General features: G+C 47.8%; 2 protein-coding genes across 6 annotated transcripts in view; one reads left to right on the top strand and one right to left on the bottom strand.

Annotated features, from left to right (window-relative positions):
- Nucleotides 1-395: 395 nt before the first annotated feature.
- Nucleotides 396-24140, bottom strand: part of MGAT4B (alpha-1,3-mannosyl-glycoprotein 4-beta-N-acetylglucosaminyltransferase B) — a 171438-nt gene continuing 147693 nt past the window's right edge. For all 5 annotated transcript variants that reach the window (XM_077326627.1, XM_077326625.1, XM_077326628.1 and 2 more), the window contains 4 exons: nt 22414-22492; nt 21608-21695; nt 2547-2659; nt 396-1433 (listed from right to left, as the gene is read on the bottom strand). In XM_077326627.1, coding sequence (XP_077182742.1) covers nt 1410-1433; nt 2547-2659; nt 21608-21695; nt 22414-22492 — 304 coding nt within the window. In that variant the 3' untranslated portion in view covers nt 396-1409. The remainder of the gene's footprint in view (nt 1434-2546; nt 2660-21607; nt 21696-22413; nt 22493-24140) is intronic.
- LOC143832351 (integrase/recombinase xerD homolog) lies at nt 8449-14817 on the top strand. Its single transcript, XM_077326630.1, has 2 exons — nt 8449-10359; nt 12721-14817. The coding sequence occupies exons 1-2, from the start codon at nt 10272-10274 to the stop codon at nt 13707-13709; spliced, it is 1077 nt and encodes a 358-aa protein (XP_077182745.1). The 5' UTR covers nt 8449-10271; the 3' UTR covers nt 13710-14817.

Raw genomic sequence — 24140 nt, 5'->3', positions numbered from 1 at the left:
AGTTGTTCTGACCACACGTGTACACCTACCAAATACAATCGAGCTCCACTTTACTTTCCTATCTTTGCCAAGTATTTTTTCAGATTGAATGGGTAATGATGGAAGCTCATTACAAAGCCCATCTATCTGCCTTAAGGAACCACATATTTAAAAATTCTCAGTTATGGCAAGAGAGAACCACCATCCAGCTTTTCAGTCTGCTGGATAGGCTGTGTCATGTAGAGGAAGTTTATGGGTTTGGTTTTAATAGCTTACTTCTCCTTGCATTCAAGTGAACACCAATTCACATTTACAAGCCTTAGCAAATATGCCTGTAAAATGCTGTGTTTTAATTTCCCCATTTAATAGAACATGTGTTTAAAAGCTACTTTAAATGAAATTAAAATTTTACAGTGCACATTTTAATATATATTTTATATATAGTTGAAAAAATCAAATGTATCCAATAATAAAAAATACAGCACATTGAAGTAGTATAATGCATTCCAGTGTATAGCTAGTGAGTGACATTGGGTGTTTTTTTGTTGTTGTTCTTAAATTCCACTCTAATCCCTACCATTTGAAACCTGACCTACGTTTTTCCTCAAAATTCACACCAACCAGTAAACAACAGAAATATGGATTTAAAAGGGTGGACTTTTGCACTAATTCTCAAGGCATGAAGACACTGGAGACTTCCAACATAAACTACTGTATGAAGGGGCCATGTACAACCCTGGCAGGCACAGTTTGGTTTCATTATTTCCCTGCCATGTTGTCTGCCACCTTTGCCCTTCACCTTCTTTCAGACCCATTACCCTTCATATTGAATCCTCAGGCATGGCCTGGAGCAACAGCCTTCATAAAACAAGGGGGTGGGAATCGGCTCCTCCCCTTCCCACATATACCTCTGAGCTGCTCTGCAGCTTGTAAGAGCCTGACACGGTCAAGTTGGCCTTCTCAGTTAAGCCTTCATACTCCATAAACCCGTATTTCTAAATGCACACCTCAGTGATACATTCAGGAGTTCAACACTTTGGGGAAAGAAGAGTGGTGGGGAAAATGTGGTCCTTGCTTGAGGGAACAAAAAAATTCAAAAATCTTTGACACGGATGCTTCATCTCCATGTGTCTTTCTTCAGCCGCAGGTGCAGCTAGGTGCAAGATATATCAGCACTGGTGAGTCTTAATTTAATTCAGTCCAGCACTTGCGTGTGAAAAACGCTTCTCTTCTCGTAGTCTGTGGTCAGGAAACATGAGGTCCTGCCAAGTTTCACCACATTTTTCTTCCTGTTCTTGGAGCAGCTGCACCTTGAGCCTTGCGTTACGGGCAGGCTGCCTTTGTTCTGCAGGGTCTGCAGTTTCATAGAAGAGAGGAAGAAGGCGGGAAGAGCTAATGACACTTAGTGTTCATCCCCTGTCTCTTAGACTTCAGTCAGCTTTCTTCAGGAATATCTGGGGGGGAGACAATTTAAAACAATAAAAAACAACCCTATCAGGGCACAATTTGATAATACTTCCTATTGTAGAGGAAAACAAGAACTAAGTCCTGGTTTCTTCTTGGGAAACAAATTCTGAAGCCAGACAAATATTCCCTGTAAATAACCAGGGCAAAAACTTTACTGCCGTAAAGAAAAACAATTTTGACAAAGCCCTTCCCTAGGTAAATGCTGCCTAGAGAGGGGCTTTGTCAAAATTATTTTTCTTTACAACAGTAAAGCAAATGCTGCCTAGAGAGCCTTGCTAGTAAACTCCGTTCTATAAAATTTGTGTTTAAACCCTCTACAGCAATCACAAGCTATCACTGCCATTCATCTCATCCCTCACTATGTGTGTAACAGTCTACTGAAGGCAGCAAAGACAGTCTGTGCCTATTGACTCACAAAGCAGTAGTCAGTGTGTTAAGAACAGGGGCCTCTAATCTGGCTTTATTCCCCACTCCTCCTCCATATGCAGCCAACTGGGCCCCACCTACCTCACAGGGTGTCTGTTGTGGGGAGAGGAAGGGAAGGCTTTGAGAGGCTTTGAGACTCCCCCAAGTGGTGAAAACCAGGGTATATAGTAAAAAGCTCTTCTCGCTAATGGTATATATTTAATTTAATGTGATTAATATAATATGGGGCGTAGCTGTGGCAAAGGATATACATTGCTGATAGTAAAGGAATTTGTGCAACATTAACTGCAATTATACCATTTTCATCATTCAGTAGTCTCATACTGTTCCTGCTAAGGACTGGTTCAGCCCTTTCAAATTCTCTGGAAGGCAGGTCCCAGTTGGTCCTGCATTAATATAGAGAGTATAACAGGCATCCCAGGCCATTCTCATGATCAGCTGAGAATATGTGCTGTGACTGTTCTCTACTGCAAGTTGAGTGAAATGAGGCCTGGGGATGATCCAGGAACACTGCCTACAGTGCATCTGACATGGTGGTAAAAGCACTCATTGAGAGAGAAAAGATTCAGGCTCAGGGGCTCCTTTGGGTGTTGTGCTCTCCCTGCAGGACTCTTGTAAGGGGCCTGCTGCTTTCAAAATTTCCAAGAAATAGTTCCTCCAGAAAAGAGTATTACTTCACTCAAGATGATCCATACGGGAGAGTCCGTCTGGATGGTCAGCCGTATTGCTTCCAGAGGCCCAAAGGACGGGTCTACTTCTCCTTCAGCGATGCCTTTGGAAAAAGATCCTGAAGAAGGGAGGGAGGGGGAGAGAAAGCACTTCAGGATTTCTCAGCAGCAACAAAACCACTGAGTTCAGGAAAGCATTTCCCTGGTGACATGATCTGCTCTTCCAGCACCTGCAGTCGTGCCTATGAAAGCTGTGCATGCAAATAACAGCTGGGTGCCTGTGCTGTCCCATCTCCTCCAGTGGAACAGCTCCCCCATCGGTGGAGGAGGGAAGGGAGATTTTTTTCTGACCTCCTTTCTTCTACAGACTTTGTCTCTCTGTGTTCCCCCTCCCCCGCCGCCACCAGTGTTTCTTCAGGGTCACTGCCAGGCAGGATCTCAACTTCAGGAGGGGCACAGAAGGCTGCATTGCACTGGGAAGGTGGGGGACAGGGAAGCTGCCTCTTTCTAGTACATCTCCATTTGTGTGGGTTAGGACCCAGCGTGCTGTTAGCAACGCAGGGTTGAACTGATCTTTCTCACAATGGTGTCTCCACCAACTCTTTGATGTTTGGAGCGGGCTAGAACCTTAGCCCTTTAATTTCTAACTGTTTTGCTGCGAGGCGCATGCATGTTTTTAAATTTACATGCAGCACTCAATATCTCTCCACAAGTCGACAAACTTTTTTTTAAAGTATTCGTTAAAGTGAAGCAGGCCAAGGGACGTGTTTGGTTTCTTGCTCATTGTTGCCAAACTTGTCATAAATTACAGCGTGTGGTTGCCATGTATAGCTCATCACTGAAACTAGGTGTGTCATTAAGGGTTCAACTGCCATGTGGCAAACCTGACTGCATGGTGGAGTTCCCTGTGAGGCCTTGCCAAGTAAGGAACATGCCTCAGTGCTTGTGCTGGCTCAGTGTTGCTGGTTATAAGGGAGGCCTCCCAGTAGTTCTGGGATGTCCTCTCTCACTTGCACACAATCAACACACCTCTGAAACTTCATGACTACTTTCTGGACAGCTATCAAATATGCAGCTGTAGAGTGGCTCAGTGAATGATACTTACGGCCCTTTCCCCACAAAGTCTGCTGAAACTGCCCAAGTGGAAGGGTTCTGCTTTTGTTTAAATGTGGGGAAACCTAAGGAAAATTCAGATGATCCTGGGAAACCTAAGCACAACTTCCATCACGGGGAATACTGCCTTTGCTCTCAATTATACACTACACCTTATGGATGGGGTTTCTAGAAACAGCCAGAATGCAAAGCAAATGAAAAAAATCCCTGCTAGTGCCACCACACAAAGAAATATGACTCCAACAAATTATGATATCATGTTTCATACAACAGAGATGCTGAAAATTTAATACAACCCCCCCCCCCCGGAAGTCTCTTTTTTAAAATTGCAAAGCCTCTACTGTCCAGCAGGTGGCAATGGTTTACAGGTTACCATTTTGTATCACCTCTCCTTCTTTAACAGGGAACTCTTTGAGGAAATTGTTTCTTGGGCAGTTTGAACAGCAGCTGAGGCAATGTTATGTGAACTACAAAAAGTGTGATCCTGATTCAAAAATAGTTCAAGCTCTGGTGAAAAAGCAATCCAGGCTGAGGATTGGGGAGGCGATACAATGATATACCATCAAGCATTTAAAATGGCAACTGAAGGATGAGAGATTGACTCTCCACCCTACAGTACTAAAAACAGCCTCTCCCCCATTTCACCACCAAGCAAAATGACACCATGTGCCTTCCATGTCTCACTTAGGCCTGGCTGTTTACTACTCTTCAACAACTGCAACCTCACCAAAGCTTTTGCGGCACAGTGGTTGCAGTTTCAGAATAGGCGCTGGGAGACTTGGTTCAAAACTCTACTCTGCTGAGGAAGATCACTGGGTGACCTTAGACCAGTTACACACACTCATCCTCACCTACCTCACACGGTTACTGTGGGGATGAAATGGACGAAAGGAGAATGATGTAAGCTGAAGCAAATAAATATAGGTGAAGATGGGAAGCACATCCTTACCATTTTGCCAGCTAATATTTATGAAAAGCCCCTGTGCGTGAAGCATTGTCCGGGGTGTCCGAGTGGTGCTTCTGCCCACACGGGCCAATCCGAACCAGATTGGGCCGGCCCCTGGAGCACCCGCCCCCAAGAGCCACCCATAAAGCAGCCGCCCATCCTCGCACTCACAGACATGCCTGGTTCCCCTGGCCTGGAGAACTCTTGGCTTCTGACTCTTTCCTGGGCCAGGGAAGGTGTGTTCCATGGGGGGGGGGGGGGAGACACAGAGAAGCCTTCCCTGGCTCGCCAGAGACTCGCCAGGCCAGGGAAAGCCTGCTGTGTCGGGGGGGGGGGGGGGGAGAGGCAGATTTAGGAAGGGAGGAGGGCAGCTGCGCAAGGGAGGGGGGCCACGGGACTACCTTCCCTGCATGCCACTTCCCCCCCTGCCCCCCACTACCCTCTAGCGGCCGCTGCATCACTGAATGCGGTGGGCATTTTTACTAGTATAAGATAAGGTTGGAGGGTAAGTGGAAAGGAGAGACGGAAGAAGGGAAAGATACCAGAAGAAGGAAATGAGGAAATAGCGTGGGGGAAAGTAAGATCCCCTCACAAATCCTCACAGGTTGGGTCTGGCCTAGCAGCTGGTACTGTGCAACTAAGCTATAGAAAGATGCTGCTGTGGAGGGATGGAAGGAAAGCTGAAGAAAAAGGCAGATAAGGTTTGGCTGGTGGATAGAAAGAAGAAAGCAGGAAAAGGGGGAGGAGAGAGTCTAATAGGGCAGCTATGAGAAGAGAGAAAAAAACAGTCTGTGGAAAGGATATAAGGGAAACAACCTCCACAAGTCATTGTGGATTCCTTGTTTTACCACCTATCCAATTAGGCTATATAGGCCATATTTTTCTACTGTGAATGTCAGCAATACTGCCAGGCATTTCTCCCTGAGGCCATTCACTTGACATGCTGTGGACTGAATCTTTGCATGCAAAGCATATGCTGTCTCACTGAATTATACTTCCTCTAATATTATCTGTGAAGTATGCATAGATAACCACATTTTCCTTGAACTTACCCAGAGGTGGTTTGATGTCTCTAAACACTTTTATGACTGATCCCCGGTTCTACAGAGTTTAAGGGAAATGTAACTTTATATTTGCATATGGCCTTCCCAATTTCCCCCTTTGTACTATGTGCTTAAAGTGCCACCAGGCTGCAGCTGACTTCAGATGACCTCATAGAATTTTCAAGGCAAGTGAGTTGCAGAGGTGCTTTGCCATGGGCTTCTGCGGCAGAATCTTCCTCAGTAGTCTCCCTTCTGAGTACTAACCCTGTTTAGCTTCTGAAATCTGACAAAACATCCCAGTGTTTCCTCTAAGGTGCGCCTGTGAATGGCTGCTCACTAACACAGGAAGCCTGCTCAGCAGCAACCTGGAGCCGTATGGGGTCTTGCACTGCCCATTGTCCATTTTAAGATTACAGTAGTTACATTCTGCTCGGGATGTGAACTGCTCTGCTCCATTGGGGGGGGGGGAGTTTGAGGGAACACTGGATAGGGCTGTCTTATACCATTCTACATCCTCTTGTACCTAGACCAAAGGTATAAGTGAGAAGCTATCCTACATCAGAGGAAATCAACTATCCCACCTTTTTTTCTCCTCTCACATCCAAGTGATTGCTATGTGTTAATGTGTTCCTAATAAACTGGAAGAATCCTGTCCTCAAAAGTCTGATGTACTCAGGTGAACTCTATCTTGATATCAAATGGATTTCAATCAGTGAATCTTACATTTGGGTATCTTCTTCCAAGAAGACTGAACCGAAGAGTTCAGGAACACCACAGGAGTATATTTTGGGAAGGGTTGTTAACTACACAAATGACAATAAGGACTAGACAACAATTCATATAACTATCAAGGTACTATGCTCTGAACGTATGATTATTTTTACTTTTCTAGTGCATGAACACACAGCTTCCATATACCAGTTTATGGGCAGGTGCCTTGCAAGTGAACCTCTTTTGATAAGTCATCAGTGCCTTCTAATGGATCCTGAAGCACAGATTTCAGTTTTACAGAACAAAAGTTGAGGGTGACAAAATATGAAATTATTATCTGTTCCCTCTTAATAAAACAGTAAGGGGAGTTGGGGTGGGCTGTGTCCGTGATCAAAACTCCAAGATTGGCCCCTTGGCCCCAGACTGACAAGCAGAGGGGCCAATCGGAAGGCGCAAAGCGCCTTCCGATTCGGCCCTCTACAGCAGTGGTCCCCAACCGGGCCGCGAAGGCCTTGGCGCCAGGCCGCGGCTCCTTCTTCCCTCCCCCCCCGAAGTGAGCAGTTCGCCAGGCCGCTAGCAAATCGGCCACCAAAGCGGGCGATTAGCTCGCGGCCTGGCAAGCTTCTTGTTTCGGGGGGGAGAGAAGCTTGCCAAGCCGCAAGCTAATCGGCCGCTTTGGCGGCCAATTTTCTGGCGGCCCAGAGGGGCCAGGAGGAGAAGCCGCAGCGGCCGCCATGGCGGCGGCGCAAACACGAGTGCGCGGACTGCCATGCACGCACGTTTGCGCCCCTGCTGGGCACAACCGTGTGTGCGCGGCAGTCCGCACAGGCGCGTTTGCACTGGGGCTGCCGCGTGTGTGCGGGCCCCCGGGCCGCCCTCTCGCCCCACTCCGGAGCAGCGGTCTGCGGCAGCCAAAAGGTTGCGGACCGCTGCTCTACAGGATAGACCAGAGTTCCATCCAGACAGCCCAGCCAGTGACAATCTGGAGACATGGCTGCCAGTCTGCTCCTGACCACTGCAGGGAGATGAGATCAGTAGGGCTGCCAAGGGGGATGAGAACGGAGGCTTGGACAAGCTGTGTTTGCCCGTTTCGCCCCAAGGCTGTCCCAACTGTCAAGTCCAACTGCAAATTGCCTCAGAACCCTGACAGAGCTGGCAGGAGGCTGCAGAGTGCTCCCCCCCTCCCTTCAGGCCTGCTGCAAAGGAGCCTCTGACAGCCCCTGACTGAGGGGAGGGAGGCGTTTCCAAGAGCAACGCAGGGGAGCCTGAGGGCCTGGGGGTGGCCATTCCCTATGAGGGTGGGGAACTTTCCCCTTCTGCCAAACAGTTGCCTGACAGGGAGGCCACAGAAAAGCCCCTTCTCACTTAAAATACTGCTCTGGTTGGGGTTAGACACAGCCAAGCCATGTGTCTTTCTTCTTTGCAACTCTCTGCAGATTTGAGGCCACTGCACAGCGTTATTCTGCAGACGAAACTGGATGCTGCTGCAGAGTTTCTTTTGTCTCCTATTTCATCAGCACAACAACCATGTGCAGTAGGCCTCAAGTCTTTCAGTTCATTAACAACCTGTGTGGGAGGCCTGAAACGTTTCTTCTCTATCACAACCCTGTCCAAAGTAGCCCTTTCTACCTGGGGAGCTGATCTTTATACTCAGCAGGTGAGCTGTAATTGCAGGAGCTCTCCAGGCCCAACCTGGAGGTTGGCTACCCCTGGGTTGGAAATATTCCTGGAGGTTTGGAGGACTTCAAAATCATACAATGCCTCAGAGTCCAGCCTTCAAAGAAGCCATTTTTGCCTGCAGTTGGGAGGGAGTGGTGCAGGTGTGTCCCTCCTGGGCTATGGGCTATGGCCAGCCCTTACCAGCAACTGTTTGTATTCTGGGGCACAGACAGGCAGACCAGCATCAGTCCGGTGAGTCTGGAAAGTGCAGAAAGATCTAAATAAATATTTACAGACTGAAACTGTAAATAGTGAACAAGTACATGGCTGGAGGCACATGGGAACTGACTTGACTTTTTCCAACCTTGGCCTGGCAAATTAAAAAAAACAGTATAAAAAACCCTTACTAAGGTCAAGACTGCTGTGCAAAGAGAGTCTTCCTCTTAGGGTTGCCAGCTTCCCTTTAAGTCTCTTTACCCCACCTCCCTCATCGGGAGTCTGCTATGGGGAGAGGAAAGGAAGATGATTGGAAAATGCTTTGAGACACTTGAGGCATGCTGGGTCTTTGTGGCCCATTCCCAGTTCTCTCAGACCTCTCACAGCCCCACATAGCTCACTGGTTGACTATAGTGGGGAGACGAACGGAGAAGGTGTTTGTAAACCGCTTTGAGACTACTTTGGGTAGTAAACGACAAGGTACAAAAATCCGTTCTTCTTTTAAGGAGCAACCATGAAAGATGCATGTGGGCACATAACGTTTTATCAACAGTGAAAAAATGGAAAAGAAGGAACAGCGTGGAATGTGTACTGTTACTACCCCATGTGTATTAGGACAGAGGGACATTTCGGTGTCTGTGGCCTAATTCACACAAGAAGAGAAATGACGCAGAACTGGGGGGAATTGGTTGCCATGTAATCTTCCCCTAAGAAGAATCTCAAGTCTGATTTTCCCTTCATATATCTGAAGATATGGCTCTGGAAAGCTCATCTGTAACCACTATGCCACAATTCCCAAAGGTCAGTCCTCTCCCACACTCAATGAACATTCCACACCACAGGTTCTTGACACCCATATCTCCACACCCATGCCCTCATTTGCCACCATGCCACCACAACCTCCCACACAACACACACATTCAACCCCATGCCCTTACAGACTGGACAACTCCTCCCCTTCCTCTTCCCACTGCCAAGCTCTAGCCCCCGTTGTATTCTTGGATACAACGGGCTTTGCCCCCAGTTTAAAATAATAAGCAGCCGCGGACTTACTGGGGCGGCCATTGCCGCCGTGGCGGCACCCAAAAGAGGGAACGGCATCCGTTCCCGGGCCGGCTCGGCGTGGCTCCCTTGTCACGTGGAGGGGGCGGAGCAGGGCTATATAAGCCCCTGCACGTGGCTGCTCTGCCTCTCCGCGTTCCGCAGCCGGAACAGCGTGCTGTTCAGGCTGCTGCCAGGTAGGCCCAGACGAGCCTTCAGGCGGTTGACTGGCGCCATTTTGGGCGCAGTTTGATTCCTGCAGGCTCGTTGAAGTAAAAAAAAAAAAAACCCATGGAGAGAATTGGGAGGAGGGAGCGCGGAGATGCCTAGCCGAAGGAGTTCGGCTGCTAAAGGGGCGACCAAGAGGAGTGGGGATGGTGCTTCCACGGCACAACTACCTCACCCTGAGGGCAGCCACGGGAAGTCTGGGGCAGCCGGGGGAAAAAGGGCGAGCGCGATTCGGGCGCGTAGCGCGTGGGCAACGGCAGTACCTGGGACCCAGGCTTCTAAGCGGGGCAGGACCCAGAGTAATGAGGCAACTGGCGCAGGGCTGGGCTGAGAAGTTCCCCCACCTCTTCAGAAAGCGCTAGTTCGGATCAATCAAGGGGAGGGGGGAATGCAGCCTCTAGTAGGGGACTGTCCAGGTGCAGGGGAAGGAGGGTTCACACTCCTTCTCCTCTTAGGAGGCCTGACCGGGTATCTGGACAGCAACGGCAGGGATGGAGTGCCACGAGGCAGAGCAGCACGGGCAGTAAGGCTGCCAGGACCAGGGGGAAGGGGAAGAAGCAGGACAGCGGTAGTCCAGCAGAGAGAGGCTCATCAAGGTCTACATCTTCTGGGCGGCTTAGTCCTTCGAAGCTCCCTGGTTTCTGGAAGGGATATTCAAAGGATGTGGCCTTGTTCACCCTGGGGGGTTCAGATCAAAGGGGGAGGCTTAGTTCAAGCCCTTCGGGTTCTGTCAGTCATGAGCTCAGTTCTGATTCTTTTGTCGAGGAAACTGAGATGTCAAGCAAGGGGACCCGGAGACGAAAACGGCAAGCGAAGGTGTCAAATAAGCGGAGGTGCTCGTCCAGGCGTAGCTCGTTGTCCGGTGAGTCATGGGAGTAATGGGAGGAAGGGGAGGATACCATCCATGATGATTGGTTTTGGATAGAGGGGGCTTATGTCCCTGGTCTCCCCCCCTGGATGGCTCACAGGTGAAGGAGGACAAAAAAGTTACTGGATGAAGCAGGTATTAGTGAAGAGCGTATGGAACCTCCTGGGTGTTTTAAAACAGGGGAGGTTCCGCCCGGGATTCACTTACCAGTGAAGATCGGAGAAAAGGCCTTGAATGTCTATTTTGTTGATTTATTTTCGCTAATCAGGGGGCGCAATAAAGCGGCCAACACAGGAAGGAGGCATGACAAGGATAAGGGTAACACTCAACCTGTTGAGCATAACATTCTTAATTGGCTAAAAGGGTTTACAGAGTATCATGGTTTAATAGGTGGGGCCTATCCTGAGAAGGGTTGGCACCTCAACAGGCACCTAATTAATGTTCTCGAGGCATGGGAGTTTGCAGGGGAGGAAGCAGCCATCGAATATGACCGTGAAGTTCGTGAGCTAGCTTCCAATAATGCAGCCACTCGCTGGGACCTTAGACTGCACAATTCTTGGATCGTGCAGGTGGGTACCAATGCGCGGCAATGTAGAGATAAAAGCAGAACCAGCAATTCCGGGTTTCGGAAAAAACTAGCAGGACTGTTATGCTGGGATTATAACCGAATAGGATGCAAAAGGCGGCGATGCAAATACGAGCATCGCTGTGAGAGCTGCGGAGCGAGTCATTCCATGGCCAACTGCACGCAGGGAACTGCGGCAGGGCCTCCCTTTAGAGGGGCCCGATCCGCTGGGAAGAAGGACGGGGGATCGGGAGGGGGTGCACCTTCTGGGAAAACGGCCTGAGAGGCTGGGACACCTCAGCAGTTTGGCATCGACGCCAATCCGGTTGAGTGCCCTTATTGAGAGACTGGAGGGGTACCCTGATAAGGAGGCGGCCGCCTATCTGGCCAGGGGCTTCCTCGATGGATTTAGAATTCCCTTTACAGGGGATAGGGTTGCCACGACATGCAGGAACCTTAGATCTGCTCAGGAATTACCCGGGGTTGTAGAGGCAAAAATTGTGAAGGAGCGGTCAACGGGACGCATAGCCGGCCCTTTTGATCACCCTCCGTTTCCAAACCTGAGGGTATCACCGCTTGGCGTAGTGCCAAAGAAGACGGCGGGTCAATATCAACTCATACACCACCTCTCTTATCCAAGAGGGGGTTCGGTGAATGATTTTATTGCACCTGAGCTCAGTACAGTGAAGTACACTTCTTTCGACTCGGCTGTGGACATGATCTGTGGATGTGGAAGGAGCGCGCTCTTAGCAAAGCACGGCATTCAATCCACTTTCCGGCTTCTCCCTGTGCACCCGAAGGACTTCGGCCTGTTGGGCTTCAAATTTCGAGACCAGTGGTACATAGACAAGGCCATGCCATTGGGGTGTTCCATTGCTTGTGCTGCTTTTGAACGGTTTAGCTCATTCTTAGAATGGGCAGTACGGTCCACTGGGAAGTTTTCGGACATAGTCCACTATCTTGATGACTTTTTGATAGCTGGCCCTAGGGCCTCCGAAGTTTGCCACAACAGGCTTAAGATCTTTCAAACGGTGATGTCTGAACTGGGGGTCCCCCTGGCAAACGAAAAGACGGAAGGTCCGTCCACTCGGTTGACATTTTTAGGCATTGAATTAGACACAGTTCAGGGATCGTCCAGGTTACCCAAAGACAAGATTGAGTCATTGTTGGGTTTAAACACTTTACTTTTGGGCAAGAAAAAATGCACGCTAAAGGAAATTCAGGTGGTCATGGGTCACTTGAATTTTGCTTGCAAAGCAGTGGCCCCGGGCAGGGCATTTTGTGCACGACTGGCGCATGCGACCAGGGGCGTGTCAAGGCCATACCATCACATCAGGCTGACGCAGGATATTAAGGCAGATCTGCAGGTGTGGGAACATTTCCTGCGGAGCTTCAATGGGGTTGCTATTTGGCAGACCCCTTACTGCATTCGTGATGAGCTCCAAGTTCACTCTGACACCGCCGGGGGTAGCGGATTTGGGGTGTTCTATAATAACAGGTGGTGCGCTGAAAAATGGCCAGAAAATTGGCCGGCCACGGTTCGCCGTGACCTTACATTCCTGGAGCTTTTTCCCATCCTGGTGTCCATCATGCTTTGGCACAAGGTGTTGTTTTGGTGCGACAACCAGGCTGTGGTCAGGATCATCAATAGACAGACGTCGCGATCACAGAGGGTCATGCGCCTGGTACAGCGCTTGGTCCTTGCTTGCTTGTCTCACAATATAACTTTTTCTTCCCGTCATGTGGCCGGTGTAAACAATGAGATAGCCGACACCCTCTCTCGGTTTCAGGAAGAAAGGTTTCACCGGCTCGCCCCGGCGGCAAACCTGGAACCAGAGACGTGTCCCGGAGACCTGTAGTGCCTTGGCGCCGAATGATCATCGATGGCGTTTTATCATCTCTGTCGGAGTCTACACGCCGGTCTTATGAAAGGGCGGCAAAGGCGTTCCTGGGCTTTGCCAAGAGGGCCAGAATGCGTTCAGCCTGGCCCTTGGACGAGGACTCGGCCTTGTGTTTTTTGGCACATTTGCGGGGAAAGGGACTGTCCCATAAGTCATTAAGGGTCATGTTATCAGGATTGGCCTTCATCAGCAAGGCGCTAGGGGGGTGGGACCCGGCCATGTCATTTTTGGCCAGGCAGGCGGTAAAGGGATGGGGAAGGCAATCTCCGAGGACTACTGATGCCAGGCGACCCATCACTCTGTCGCTGCTGGTCAAGATGGTCAAGGAGCTTCCTTTAGTGTGGTTTTCCAAATATGAGGCAGTTTTGTTTCAGGCAGCATTTTGCCTTGCTTTTCATGGTGCCTTTCAGATTAGCGAATTGGTGGCACCTAGCTGTTCTCCTGTGGAGCCTTCTGGGTTGGGAATTAAGGACGTGGCACCTGATGACTCAGGGGTTTTTTGCAGTATTCGCAAATCAAAATGCGACCAAAAGGGGAGAGGGGACTCAGTCTACCTTCTTGCCATGGCCCGGTCACCAGCCTGTCCACTGTCCAGTTTGCAGCGATACCTGATGGTACGCCCACATTTACCGGGCACTCTCTTCATTCACGCAGATCCCGTTTTCCTATCCCGTTTTCAGTTTGTTGCCATCATGCGTGCATGCATGGCCCGGTTGGGGTTGCCCACTGAGTGCTACGGCTCCCATTCCTTTAGGATTGGGGCCACCACGGAGGCATACACATCAGGAAAATCCGTACGCTCCATAAAACGTTTGGGAAGGTGGAAATCACAGGCATATAAGTTGTACATTCGACCGGAGGAACATACTAATATGTGATTTTTACAGGTCTGAGTCCACCTGTGGCAGCAGTTCTGATTGTGGGGCACAGTATACTGTACTGGGCTGGTCGTACTGGGCTGGTCGGTACGCTTCGAGCTCAGGATGGGGCCCGCACCTTGGCCTGGAAGATGGATGCCGTATCACATGGTCGGGTCATCGTGTGTTGCTGTGGCCATCTCTCCTGAGGATCGTTGCGGACAAGGTTTTTCGGATCGGATCGCCCGATTTTCTCCTGATTCACTTGGGGGAAAATGACTTACCTGCGATATCCGGGCGCCAGTTGAGTTTGAATATGGCTGCCGACTTACCTGTGTTACACCAGCGTCTCCCGAGAACCAAGATATCGTGGTCAGATATGCTCGACCGCTTATCATGGCGAGCAGCGGTGCGGCCTGAGAAAGTTAATTGGGCGAAACACAAAGCCAACAAGGCAGCACAACGGGTGATTTTAGGTTTAGGGGGGGCGTTATTCCTCACCCCGAAATTAGCTTTCGGTTGCCGCCCCTGTTCCGGAGGGATGGTGTTCACCTTTCCGAATGGGGGTGCGATTTGTGGCTCTTCGATGTTCGGGAGGGCTTATTGGATTGTTTGTCGTTGGAGGGTTGGCGGGAACGGGGATGGTTAGCACCCGTTCAGTGGCAGGTTGACCCAGGTAAGGAGCCTGTTGGCAGGGTGGCCCGTTTGCACACGGGACCCCCTGGGGGAGGGGGTCTCTTTAAAGAGACCGGCCACAAAAAAGGCGCGGCCTACCCGGCTGGGAGGCCAGGGGCCTGTGGCCAGGCGGCTGGGAAGTCCAATGGAGGTGGACGCCTGTTGGAGCCCATCAAGCCACTTCCCGCGGAACCTAGGCCATGATGCAGCGCGACCTGTCCTTCCCGGCTGAGTGTGAACAGGGACCCCGAGCATCACGGCCAGTGATATCAGAGCAGCCGGACGGCTGAGGGGTCAGGCTTCCTTACCTGGGCATGAGTTGGGGCCAACCCTCCGTTTGAGGGTGGCTAATAAAGGGCTGCGGCCAGATTGTTTAATGCCAAAATAATGGTGTCACGTCCTCTTTTGGGTATTAGCAGCCTGCCAGGCAAAAGACACAAGTTATTTACATTTGGGGATATATTTTTAATGATTTTTAAAACATATGTTAGAAAATAAGAGGATGAAATTTGGACAGATGTTAAAAAAAACCTAAGTGATTTTTACCATTCTCCACACACACACACACACACACACACACCTCGAAACAAGACTTTAATGGAAGCTTGGGAAAGATCAAAATCCTGATGTTTTATGCAGTGTAACTAGAAAGTCAGTAATGTATTATGAACAGCTTTGGGGGCCTGTACCAATCCAATCTCTCAGAATTAATGTCATTTTTAACTGAATTGTACAGAATATGAGAAGAACCCTGTAACTATGGGGTTCTAAAGAAATGTACCCGAAGGACACTTGCACTGAAACAGGTATACGAAGGTTCCCAGAAACAACATTGGAGGTGTGCCAAAGCACTGCCAAGTCTAAAAGAAGGGCTGTGGGGTTAATGTAAATTCAAAAAGCTATTTTAAAAGGCTTCTTTTTAAAAGCGGAAGGTCTGTCCCAGTGAATTGTACAGGAGAAACCACAGGCTCTGGCAAGAGAAATGCAAGTTGTGACAGAACCAGCCATAATCAGGCATGGAAAAAGAAATTATGAGGAGTAGGTTGCTAAAGCATCAAGACAAACAATCAGAATTTTAAAAATATAGCAGGAAACCAGCTACAAAAGCAATGGGGCCTTTGGATGACAAAGGAATAAAGGGATTGCTAAAGGAAGATGGCAGAGAAGTACAATGGCATTTTTGCTTCTGTGTTCACTGTGGAAAGTGTGGGGCATGTAACCATGCCACAGACCCTATTTTCAGGAAAGGAGGCTAAAAAACTGAGCCAAATTGAGGAGATCAGAGATGAAGTTTTACATCTATTAGGTACAGTCTCCAGGTCCTGATGGCATATGCCCAAGAGATCTTAAAGAACCCAGGGGGGAACCAGGAACATACAGGCCAGTCAGCCTAACATCTGCCCCAGGAAAATGTAGAAACTGTAATCAAAGACAGAATTGTAAAGCACAAAGTCTGCTGAGGGAAAATCAGCATGGCTTCTGCAAAGAGAAGTCCTGTCTCACCAACATTTTGGATTTCTTTGAGAAAGTCAACAGGCATACAGACAATGGTGACCTCATAGACATTATATACTTGGGACTTTCAAAAGGTTTTTAACAAGGTTCCTCACTGAAGACTCCTGTCTTAGCTGTCATGGGATAAGAGGACAGGTTCTCTTATGGAATAAAACCCGGTTAAATTACAGGAAGCAAAGAGTAGAAATAATTAGACAGTTCTCACATTGGAGGGAAGTAAGCAGTGGGGCCCCACAAGGATCGGTATTTGGGCCAGTAATTTATCAATTATCTGTAACTAGGGAAGAGTAGTGTAATGGCCAAGTTTATAGATGATACAAAATTATTCAGGATAGTGAAAACCAATATTGACTGTGAAGACAGTGAAGAAAGGATCTCCACAAACTGGGTGACTGGGTGACAATGTGGTAAATTAAGTTCAGGGATGGTAAGAGTAAGATGATGCACATTTGGAGGGAAAATCCCAATTTCAAGTAAAGGCGAACAGAGTCTGAACTCATGGAGACTGAGAGGGAAAGAAGTAAACTCTGTGTTAGGGATTATTAGAAAAGGGACTGAAAATAAAACAACCAATGTTGTAATGCCCCTGTATTGATCTATTGAGCAGCCTCATTTCAAATACTGTGTACAGTTCTAATCACTATATCATAACAAGGACCAGCTAAACAGCACAGAAGAAAGCCACCAAGATGTTTAGGGGGTTGGAGGAGCTTCCCTAAGAAGAAAGGCTGAAGAGTCTGGGACTTTTCAGTTTAGAAAAGAGACAGCTAAGGAGGAGTGCATGATAGAGATTTATAAAATGATACATGTGGTGGAGAGAGTGGACAAAAAGAATTTTTCTCCCTCTCCTAAAACTTGAGGGCATCTAGTGAACCTGATGGGTAGTAGGTTCAGTATGGCCAAAAGGAAATAATAATTTACCTGGAGAGTGATTAAAGTATGGAATTCACTGTGAGAGGATGCAGTGATGGCTACAGAAATAAACAGCTTCAAAAAAAAAAAGAACTAGATGGATTCATGGAGGATAAGTCTATTAATAGCTACTACCCATGGTGGTTGAGGGGAATCTTCATATTCAGAACACCAAACCTCTTAATCCCAGAGCTAGGAGGCAACATCAAGGAAAGGCCTTGGACTTAATACCATTGTGGACCTCCCGAGGAACTGGTTGGCCACTGTGTGAGACAGGATGCTGGATTAGATGGACCATTGGTCTGGTCCAGCAGGATTCTTCTTAGGTTCTTGCCTATGCATGGCAAAATGCATGAAAAATCCTGGGAGTCAAGCAGAGACAGTTGACCTTGAGAAGTGAGATAGCATAAGCAGAACAACCTTGAAGAGCCATGTCAAGTGGCTGATATCAGAAGTGACACAAGGCAATGATTTGCGTACCACTAAGGATGTTTTGTAAGAGCCTCTTGTGGCGCAGAGTGGTAAGGCAGCGATATTGTCAGGAATCAGGCTGAGCCCAGCCTGTGGAGTCCCAAATGAAAGCGCATCAAGAATCCAACAGTCGATTGCAAATTCCAAAGTAGAGCTTTACTGAGCAGAGTCCACAGTAAGCTAAAGCATGCCAAGATCTTCCTAAGCAAAGATCTTGATAATAACAAAGTACAAAGGGGACAGAGGGGGTAGATATAGGGTTCACCAAATAAGGGAGGGGGACCCAGAAGGTTTCGGCGGGAGAGTGAGTACAGGTGACAAAAGGGGATCCGTTCCCAGGCTGCCAGATGGCCCGGAGCCTTATCGGGAGATTGGCACATTGTTGAGACTTTGCTGTCTCCGCAAGGACACTTACAGTAAGATTGATACATTCGTTGGGGCTCCTCACCCGCTGGGAAAGGAAGGGAGTGAAGTTCTCAGGAGACAGGTTTATTGCTTTATGGCCTTGGCCAGTTGTGGCCGAAGAAGGCATGGGAGTGTGAGAATATGCAGGGTCGGCGGGGAGCAGGATGGCATGAATCAGGGGGGGTTCATGCCAGATATGCTGTCTGGAGCTGTCTGCCCATGAGGTTGGGAGTTCGATCCCAGCAGCCGGCTCAAGGTTGACTCAGCCTTCCATCCTTCCGAGGTTGGTAAAATGAGTACCCAGCTTGCTGGGGAAGGCACTGGCAAACCACACCGTATTGAGTCTGCCATGAAAACGCTAGAGGGCGTCACCCCAAGGGTCAGACATGACTCGGTGCTTGCACAGGGGATACCTTTAAGGATGTTTTGAGAACACGGATTTTTGTCTCCTTGAGAAAGAGATTGGGTTTTAGAGTCAAACTGCTGAACTCTGTTCATTACTTGTCCAGAGTTTTCATACTGGGACAATGTTAAGAGACCTTCACTTATGGCTTTTTACATCAGCAACATCTTCAAAATCCATCCTTTGCTCTTTGCTGAAATTACCATCTAGAAGAAGTCCCCTTTTCTGCTAGGCTACTACTGCTTTCATCTTTGTCAATTACCCTACAGTTTCCCCCCACTCTATAGAAAAAACTTGCTATCTCTCCACCTGGATCATTGTACCTGCTTCTCTTTCTCTGTTTCCCCTCTTTCTGCTCACACATATTATCACACACACACACCCTGGTTCCCCTCTTCTTGAAGCTTTTATGATGCGCCCTTACACCTAGAATAACTTTTCCTTTTCTATCCAGACAGAACAATCTCCCTCTCCGTTTCAAAGCCCCCTGTGCAATGCCTCCCCAGACTAACACCAGCTCTAGTTTTCCTGCTATCACTTTAAACACGTCCCCTTTTTCTTACACTTTCTTACTCTATCTTCAATTTAAAGACCATTTCAATGGAGACTTGCCAGCAAGGGCCGATTCTTTTCCTGATCAATGTTCACTTGTCTTTCAAATGGATACCCTCAAAATATTTTTATTGAGAGTGGGGTATAAGTATGTTAAATAAATAAAATTGCACATTTCTGAATCTGGGCCATATTTGATACTTTGAGATGATCATATCTGGTGGGAACAGTCTAATATGAGGTGACCTTAGGCCAGTCCTGCTGGGACCATGCAACATCACTGCTCTGTACAGTGTCTAGTTCCAAATCAGTGAAACATAAGCCTTAAGTTGCTGCTGTACACACAGTTGAACACTGGTTGGGTCTGGGGTTCCCACTTTGTTTCCTGTGTAATAGTAATACATGCGTTGAGAGTACTTCTCAATTCCTGAGCTTATGGTACCCAATTCAGATCACAGCTGTGGCATACGTAAAGAAAGGACTTCATCCATCTCCCTTGAATCATTTTTCTGGTGCCTGGGAGGCACTACTTGGTGTTCTGGAAATTAAAAAAGGATCATGAAGGTTGTCCCGGTGAACCAAACACATCCTTCTTGGACTGTCACAGTTGAGAAATTATGCAAGGGGAAGGCTTAAGACCCTTATCCACAAGTGCCACAGTCATGATCTGAATCAGCTACTTTGAACCTGGGAAATGAACAGAACTCACAGCTTATGTGTGGCTGTTATGCAAGACACAGGGTGGGGACCTCAGACCCAATCTGCATTCCACAATGTACAAATTGCCCTGAAGAAGAATGTGCAAGATGATTATAAAGTATAAGTTGTGTGAGCTAAGGTAGCTACACTCTCAAAATCCAAAAAATAAAAAAGGTCAAATATTCCCAGGAGAACAGTCCAGGTTGAAAGGCAAACCTGATTAGGAACGGGCACAAGCTTAAAAATTCCTGCTTGGGGCAGCCCCCAAACTGAACCCAGAACTGAAAATTTCCCAAACTGAACTGCCCCAGTTGAATGGCTTGCTGCAGCTGGGATTAAGTCAGGGGGCAGGGGGGGGGCTGCCTGGGAAGGTTGAAATGTCTGCCAGCCATATAACCTGTCTCTTTTGTGGACCCACCTTGTTCAGCTGTTAGGTTTATATGGCCCAAACACCTGAACTAAAGCAGACAAAACTACAGTAAGGGCCGTTCCGCATTCGTCCAAAATAGCACAATGGTTACTAATTGAAATTGCTACAGTTTTGCCGTTATGCACAACGTCGTTGACAATTTGCAACACTCTTGAAACCGATCCGCAAAAAGCGCTTCGTTGTAGCGCTTTCAGGGAAATCCCCAAAAGTGGATTCACCCTCCGTAAAGCGCTACATTCCTGCAACCAATCTGCAACATTAGCGGGAAAGTTCTGTGCGTTACCATTGTTGCGGTTTCTGCAAAGTCCCTCCCCCTGGCTCTCTCCTCTGATCTTCCGGCGAAGCGATCGCCATTTTTTTTTCTCCGAGCGAGCGGAGATCAACGCACCGGCAAGCCTTCGTTTACCCAGTGAGGCTTCCCTGGCTGCAGTCCCTCTGTTTAAAGTCACTAAGCACAAGCAACACAGAAGCCCGTTTGCTGGTTTATTTTCCCTTTATTTTTCACACTGTTTTCGGCCGAAAATCGCACCCGTGAGGGGGGGGGGTATTTTTTTTTTCACTCAGGGGGAGCGTGGCAACAATGAAACGGCAGCTCAAACACCACCTGCTAGCTGGATGGGTCTCTCCGTTGCAACGAATCAACGCAGATTCATTGCAACGGGTGTTTTTTTTTTTTTAAACCTTCCTTAAAGGGAAAGGGGCTGTTTGGGAGCATGCTAACGGCCGCCCATTGGCTGCTTGACGGCCAGGGGCGGGACGAGCTCGGCAATAGCGCTTCCTGGCTAGCGATTTTTGCCGAGACCGGAACCCTGTGGGAAACGATAGAAACGCAACTGGATTCCACTACAAAGGCAGGTATGCATAACGACGAATTCCACTATTTAAAATGGCGATTTTTCGTCCCGCAAACAATTTGCAACATGGATCCCGGTGCGGAATGGCCCTAAATGTTCAAGGAAGGCTACAAACTGGGAAAAGCTCGTGTCAGATTTTGGCTGATGAACCAGTTCGTGCCCATTCCTAATTCTGATGTCACTCTGGCTTCTTTCTGTTCTGAACAGCCAAAAGGAGAACCCACCTGGAAATGGCTGCTGGAGGATGCTTGCCTTTGAAGAGCTAAGAAGTCTCCATGCACTGTATCTGACTGTTCCTACTACACAGAAGCATGAACCTGCAAGCCATTTACCAGAAGCCAACTCTCAGTAAATGTTTTCTAAATACAATTAGGCCATCTAAAGGAAATCGGTTCTGGATTAAATCTGAGATCCTGGATTAACAGAAACAGTCTTGTAGGGCTTAAAACAATGGGCTAAAATCTGGAACCCAGGTTCAAATTCCTACTCAGTTGAGAGGCTCGCTGGGTGACCTTGGGACAGTTACTTTTTCTCAAACTAATCCACCTCACAGAGTTGTGATGATAAAATGGAGGAGACTAATGAACCCCACCCTGAGCTCCTTAGATGAAGGGCAGAATAAGCTTCATTAAATGAACAGCAAGGAAGCATTTAAAGACTGTTTCTTTCAGTTCTGCTCAATCATTTGATTTGTAAAGCAGTAACATTTTTGATTGCATGACTAACTGAAAAAGTCTACTTTCTCAAAGAAAGTCTTTCAGAGATAAAGACATTGGGACTTTCATTCATTCAGGAAAAATTACTAATGTATTCTAAAAGTGAATGACTCATTTCCAGAGAGGGGTGTGTGTGTGGAGACTCTACCCATGTGGAATATCCGTGTCCTACCCTGTCAGCTTCAACTATGAGCACCCTCTGTGTTATTTCGTTATTGAAACAGCAACATGCACAGTGCATTATCCACAACCTGCAGGCTACCGTTTGCCTTGAACCAATAAGTTACCTATCTGTATGTAACCGTCAGATGTCCTGTGGAACTTGAATGCTGTCCCTCTTCCCTCCTGCAGGGCTTCCTTATCTGACTGGAGACTCTGTGCAGGGAAACAGACAATCTTTGCAAAAAACCAACCACAAAGATTAAGGCAGCCTGCTGTAGGTACATCTTGAACCAGTATGACCATAAAGCACCAGGCAATGTTTATATTTTCAGAGAGAGAACATTACTCTTGCTAGAAGACTTTCCCTGTGCCTTTCAAGGACCCATAAAAATCTGCTGAATATCTAGTGGGAATAGTATCTGAAGTGCCATTTCCTACTATAGACTCTGAACTTTATATAGGAAAGTGATTAAGCAAAGTTTCCTTGAGGTTTTGGAATAATGCCTCAAGGGTCTGTAACCTGCCACGAGCCTTTGGGGAGTGGTGGGCAATAAATGATATTGATAGTGATACTGATATTGATATTGATGATGCTATTGATATTGATGATGATAATGATGATATACATCTGGTTTCAGTCTGTGTGTCAGCTTTCTCATGTGGCCTCCTTGCCAGTCCCCTGATCCTGAGTAGATATTCGTATAAAAAAGATCCAACTGCAAGGTGATGAGAATCTGGATTATAATCTCCTAAAAACATGTTAGGCTTTACAATTCTAATTCAAGCAGGAGATATTCAGGAGATTATCCTAGCCACAGAGTTACATAGCAGAAGGTTTATGCCAGTGGTCCTCAATGTGGTACCCAGGGGTGCCATGGTACTGTTTTCTACCCCCCTAAAATAATCCTTTACTATAAACACAACAACTCACATCAAAGGGCAAGACTTCCACTGTTGTGTTGAATAATTTGTCTTCAGGGTGTTCAATGTTGCCACTGCGGAAGAAAAACCTGCAGGACAAGAAGTCAAGATGACTGCACAGATTCACAGGGGACATATTAGCACATTAAAGCTCCCTGCCAGAAATGAGCTGGTCGAAACATCCTACCCAACAGGTGGCTTTCTTTGAACAGTAAAACCCACTTTTAGAGACAACTCCAAGCGGAAAAACAACCAATTATGGATTGATTGTTTGATTGCTCTTGTAAATTAAGCACTCCAATGCATTTGAATGAATATGTAAGAAGTGCAATTATCCACTCCCATGGTGAGAGCAGTTTGCTGCTCTTCTCTCTCCTAGAGAAATAAGTAGTTGTGTGTGCATCTTAAGCACAAAGAAGAGATTCTAGGAAGGATGAGGTCACATAGATAAAATGTTCCTGTCTGAAAATTCCCCCTTAAAAAACAACAGATGGACTTCCAACGGCCATAGACAACTTTTCTCTCAGTTTCTAGAGCATATCTGATTATCTAGAAAATTCAGGAGTAGAAAAGCTGCATTCCTATGACCAAGAACAGGGCCTAGGAGCTATAAACCTAAAATGGGGCTGGTGAGGGGGTAAAATGATATCAACACTTGCAACAACATATACATCATTGCCTTCTAAAATTAGAGTCCAATAACACCTTTAAGACCCACTTGAATCTATCATTGCATTCTGGTATTTAGTACAGAGAGAATGGTCCGGGAGGCTTACTCCTACAGGGCTCTCCCTGTGCCTTTCATCCTGGGGGTAGAATGTGTCAGCATAGGGTTGGACTCGGTAGAGAACTTGGCCATCTGATTGGTGTACCATTCACCAACTGCTCCACCAGATGCCTGTCGGGCCTGCTGGAGGCAACGGCATCTTGGGCATTGCAGCTTCAATATCCATGTGAACACATCTCCCCTGGGATTGGGACTGGACCTTGTATCGGCTATGGCAACACCAGGATTCTCATAATTTGTTGACAGCCCCACCCATCAAGCTGGCCATGTCCTCAACCTGATGTTTGGTGCAGGAGTAGAGGTGGATCTGATGGCACGTAATATCATCCCATGGTCAGACCACCATGCTTTGAAGGCCCGGCTGAGGGTTCCACCCCGTCCCTGGTTGGGTGATGGGCATATTTTATTCTGCCCATGGACAGTTATGGAATCCAAGGGATTCCTGGATGCTCTTCAGTACCGTGTGCTCTCTGGTGACTCATTAGCAGCCTTGGTGGAGGACTGGTAGTCCTGCCTAATGGCTGCAATCAACAAGATCACTCCTCAGCACCCTCTCCACCCCTGCCTCAAATAGGGTCCTAGGTACTTCCAGGAGCTTCATGAGAGGAAGAGGGAAATGAGATGGCAAGAACAAGTGTGGCCTAAAATTCATGATAAGGCAGCCAGGAACTTGGGGTGCTCTTTGATGCCTCCTTATCAGATCCTAAAGGTAGCCCAAATGGTGTTTTACTATCTTTGCTAAGTCAGGCTACTAGTGCCTTACCTGTCCCCTAAATATTTGACTACAGTGATCCATGCAACGGTCACTTCCAGATTAGACTTCTGTAACTCGTTCTATGCGGGCCTTCCCCTGTCTCTGACCCGGAAATTGCAGTTGGTATAAAATGTGGCTGCAAGGGTCTTCACGAGATCATCTTGGAGGGTGCATGTCCAGCCTATGCTGAGGCAGC

Source organism: Paroedura picta, chromosome 3 (genome assembly GCF_049243985.1).
Source record: "Paroedura picta isolate Pp20150507F chromosome 3, Ppicta_v3.0, whole genome shotgun sequence".
Classification (NCBI taxonomy): Eukaryota; Metazoa; Chordata; class Lepidosauria; order Squamata; family Gekkonidae; genus Paroedura; species Paroedura picta.
Note: the sequence above shows the minus strand (reverse complement) of the source record. Positions and strands in the feature narration are given on the sequence as shown.

Bases quoted from the DNA above. Each gene is read 5' to 3' on its own strand.
- LOC143832351 (XM_077326630.1), top strand. From the start codon at position 10,272: ATGTCAAGCAAGGGGACCCGGAGACGAAAACGGCAAGCGAAGGTGTCA. The intron at 10,360-12,720 runs GTGAGTCATGGG...TCTCGGTTTCAG, and splicing joins CAGGCGTAGCTCGTTGTCCG to GAAGAAAGGTTTCACCGGCT.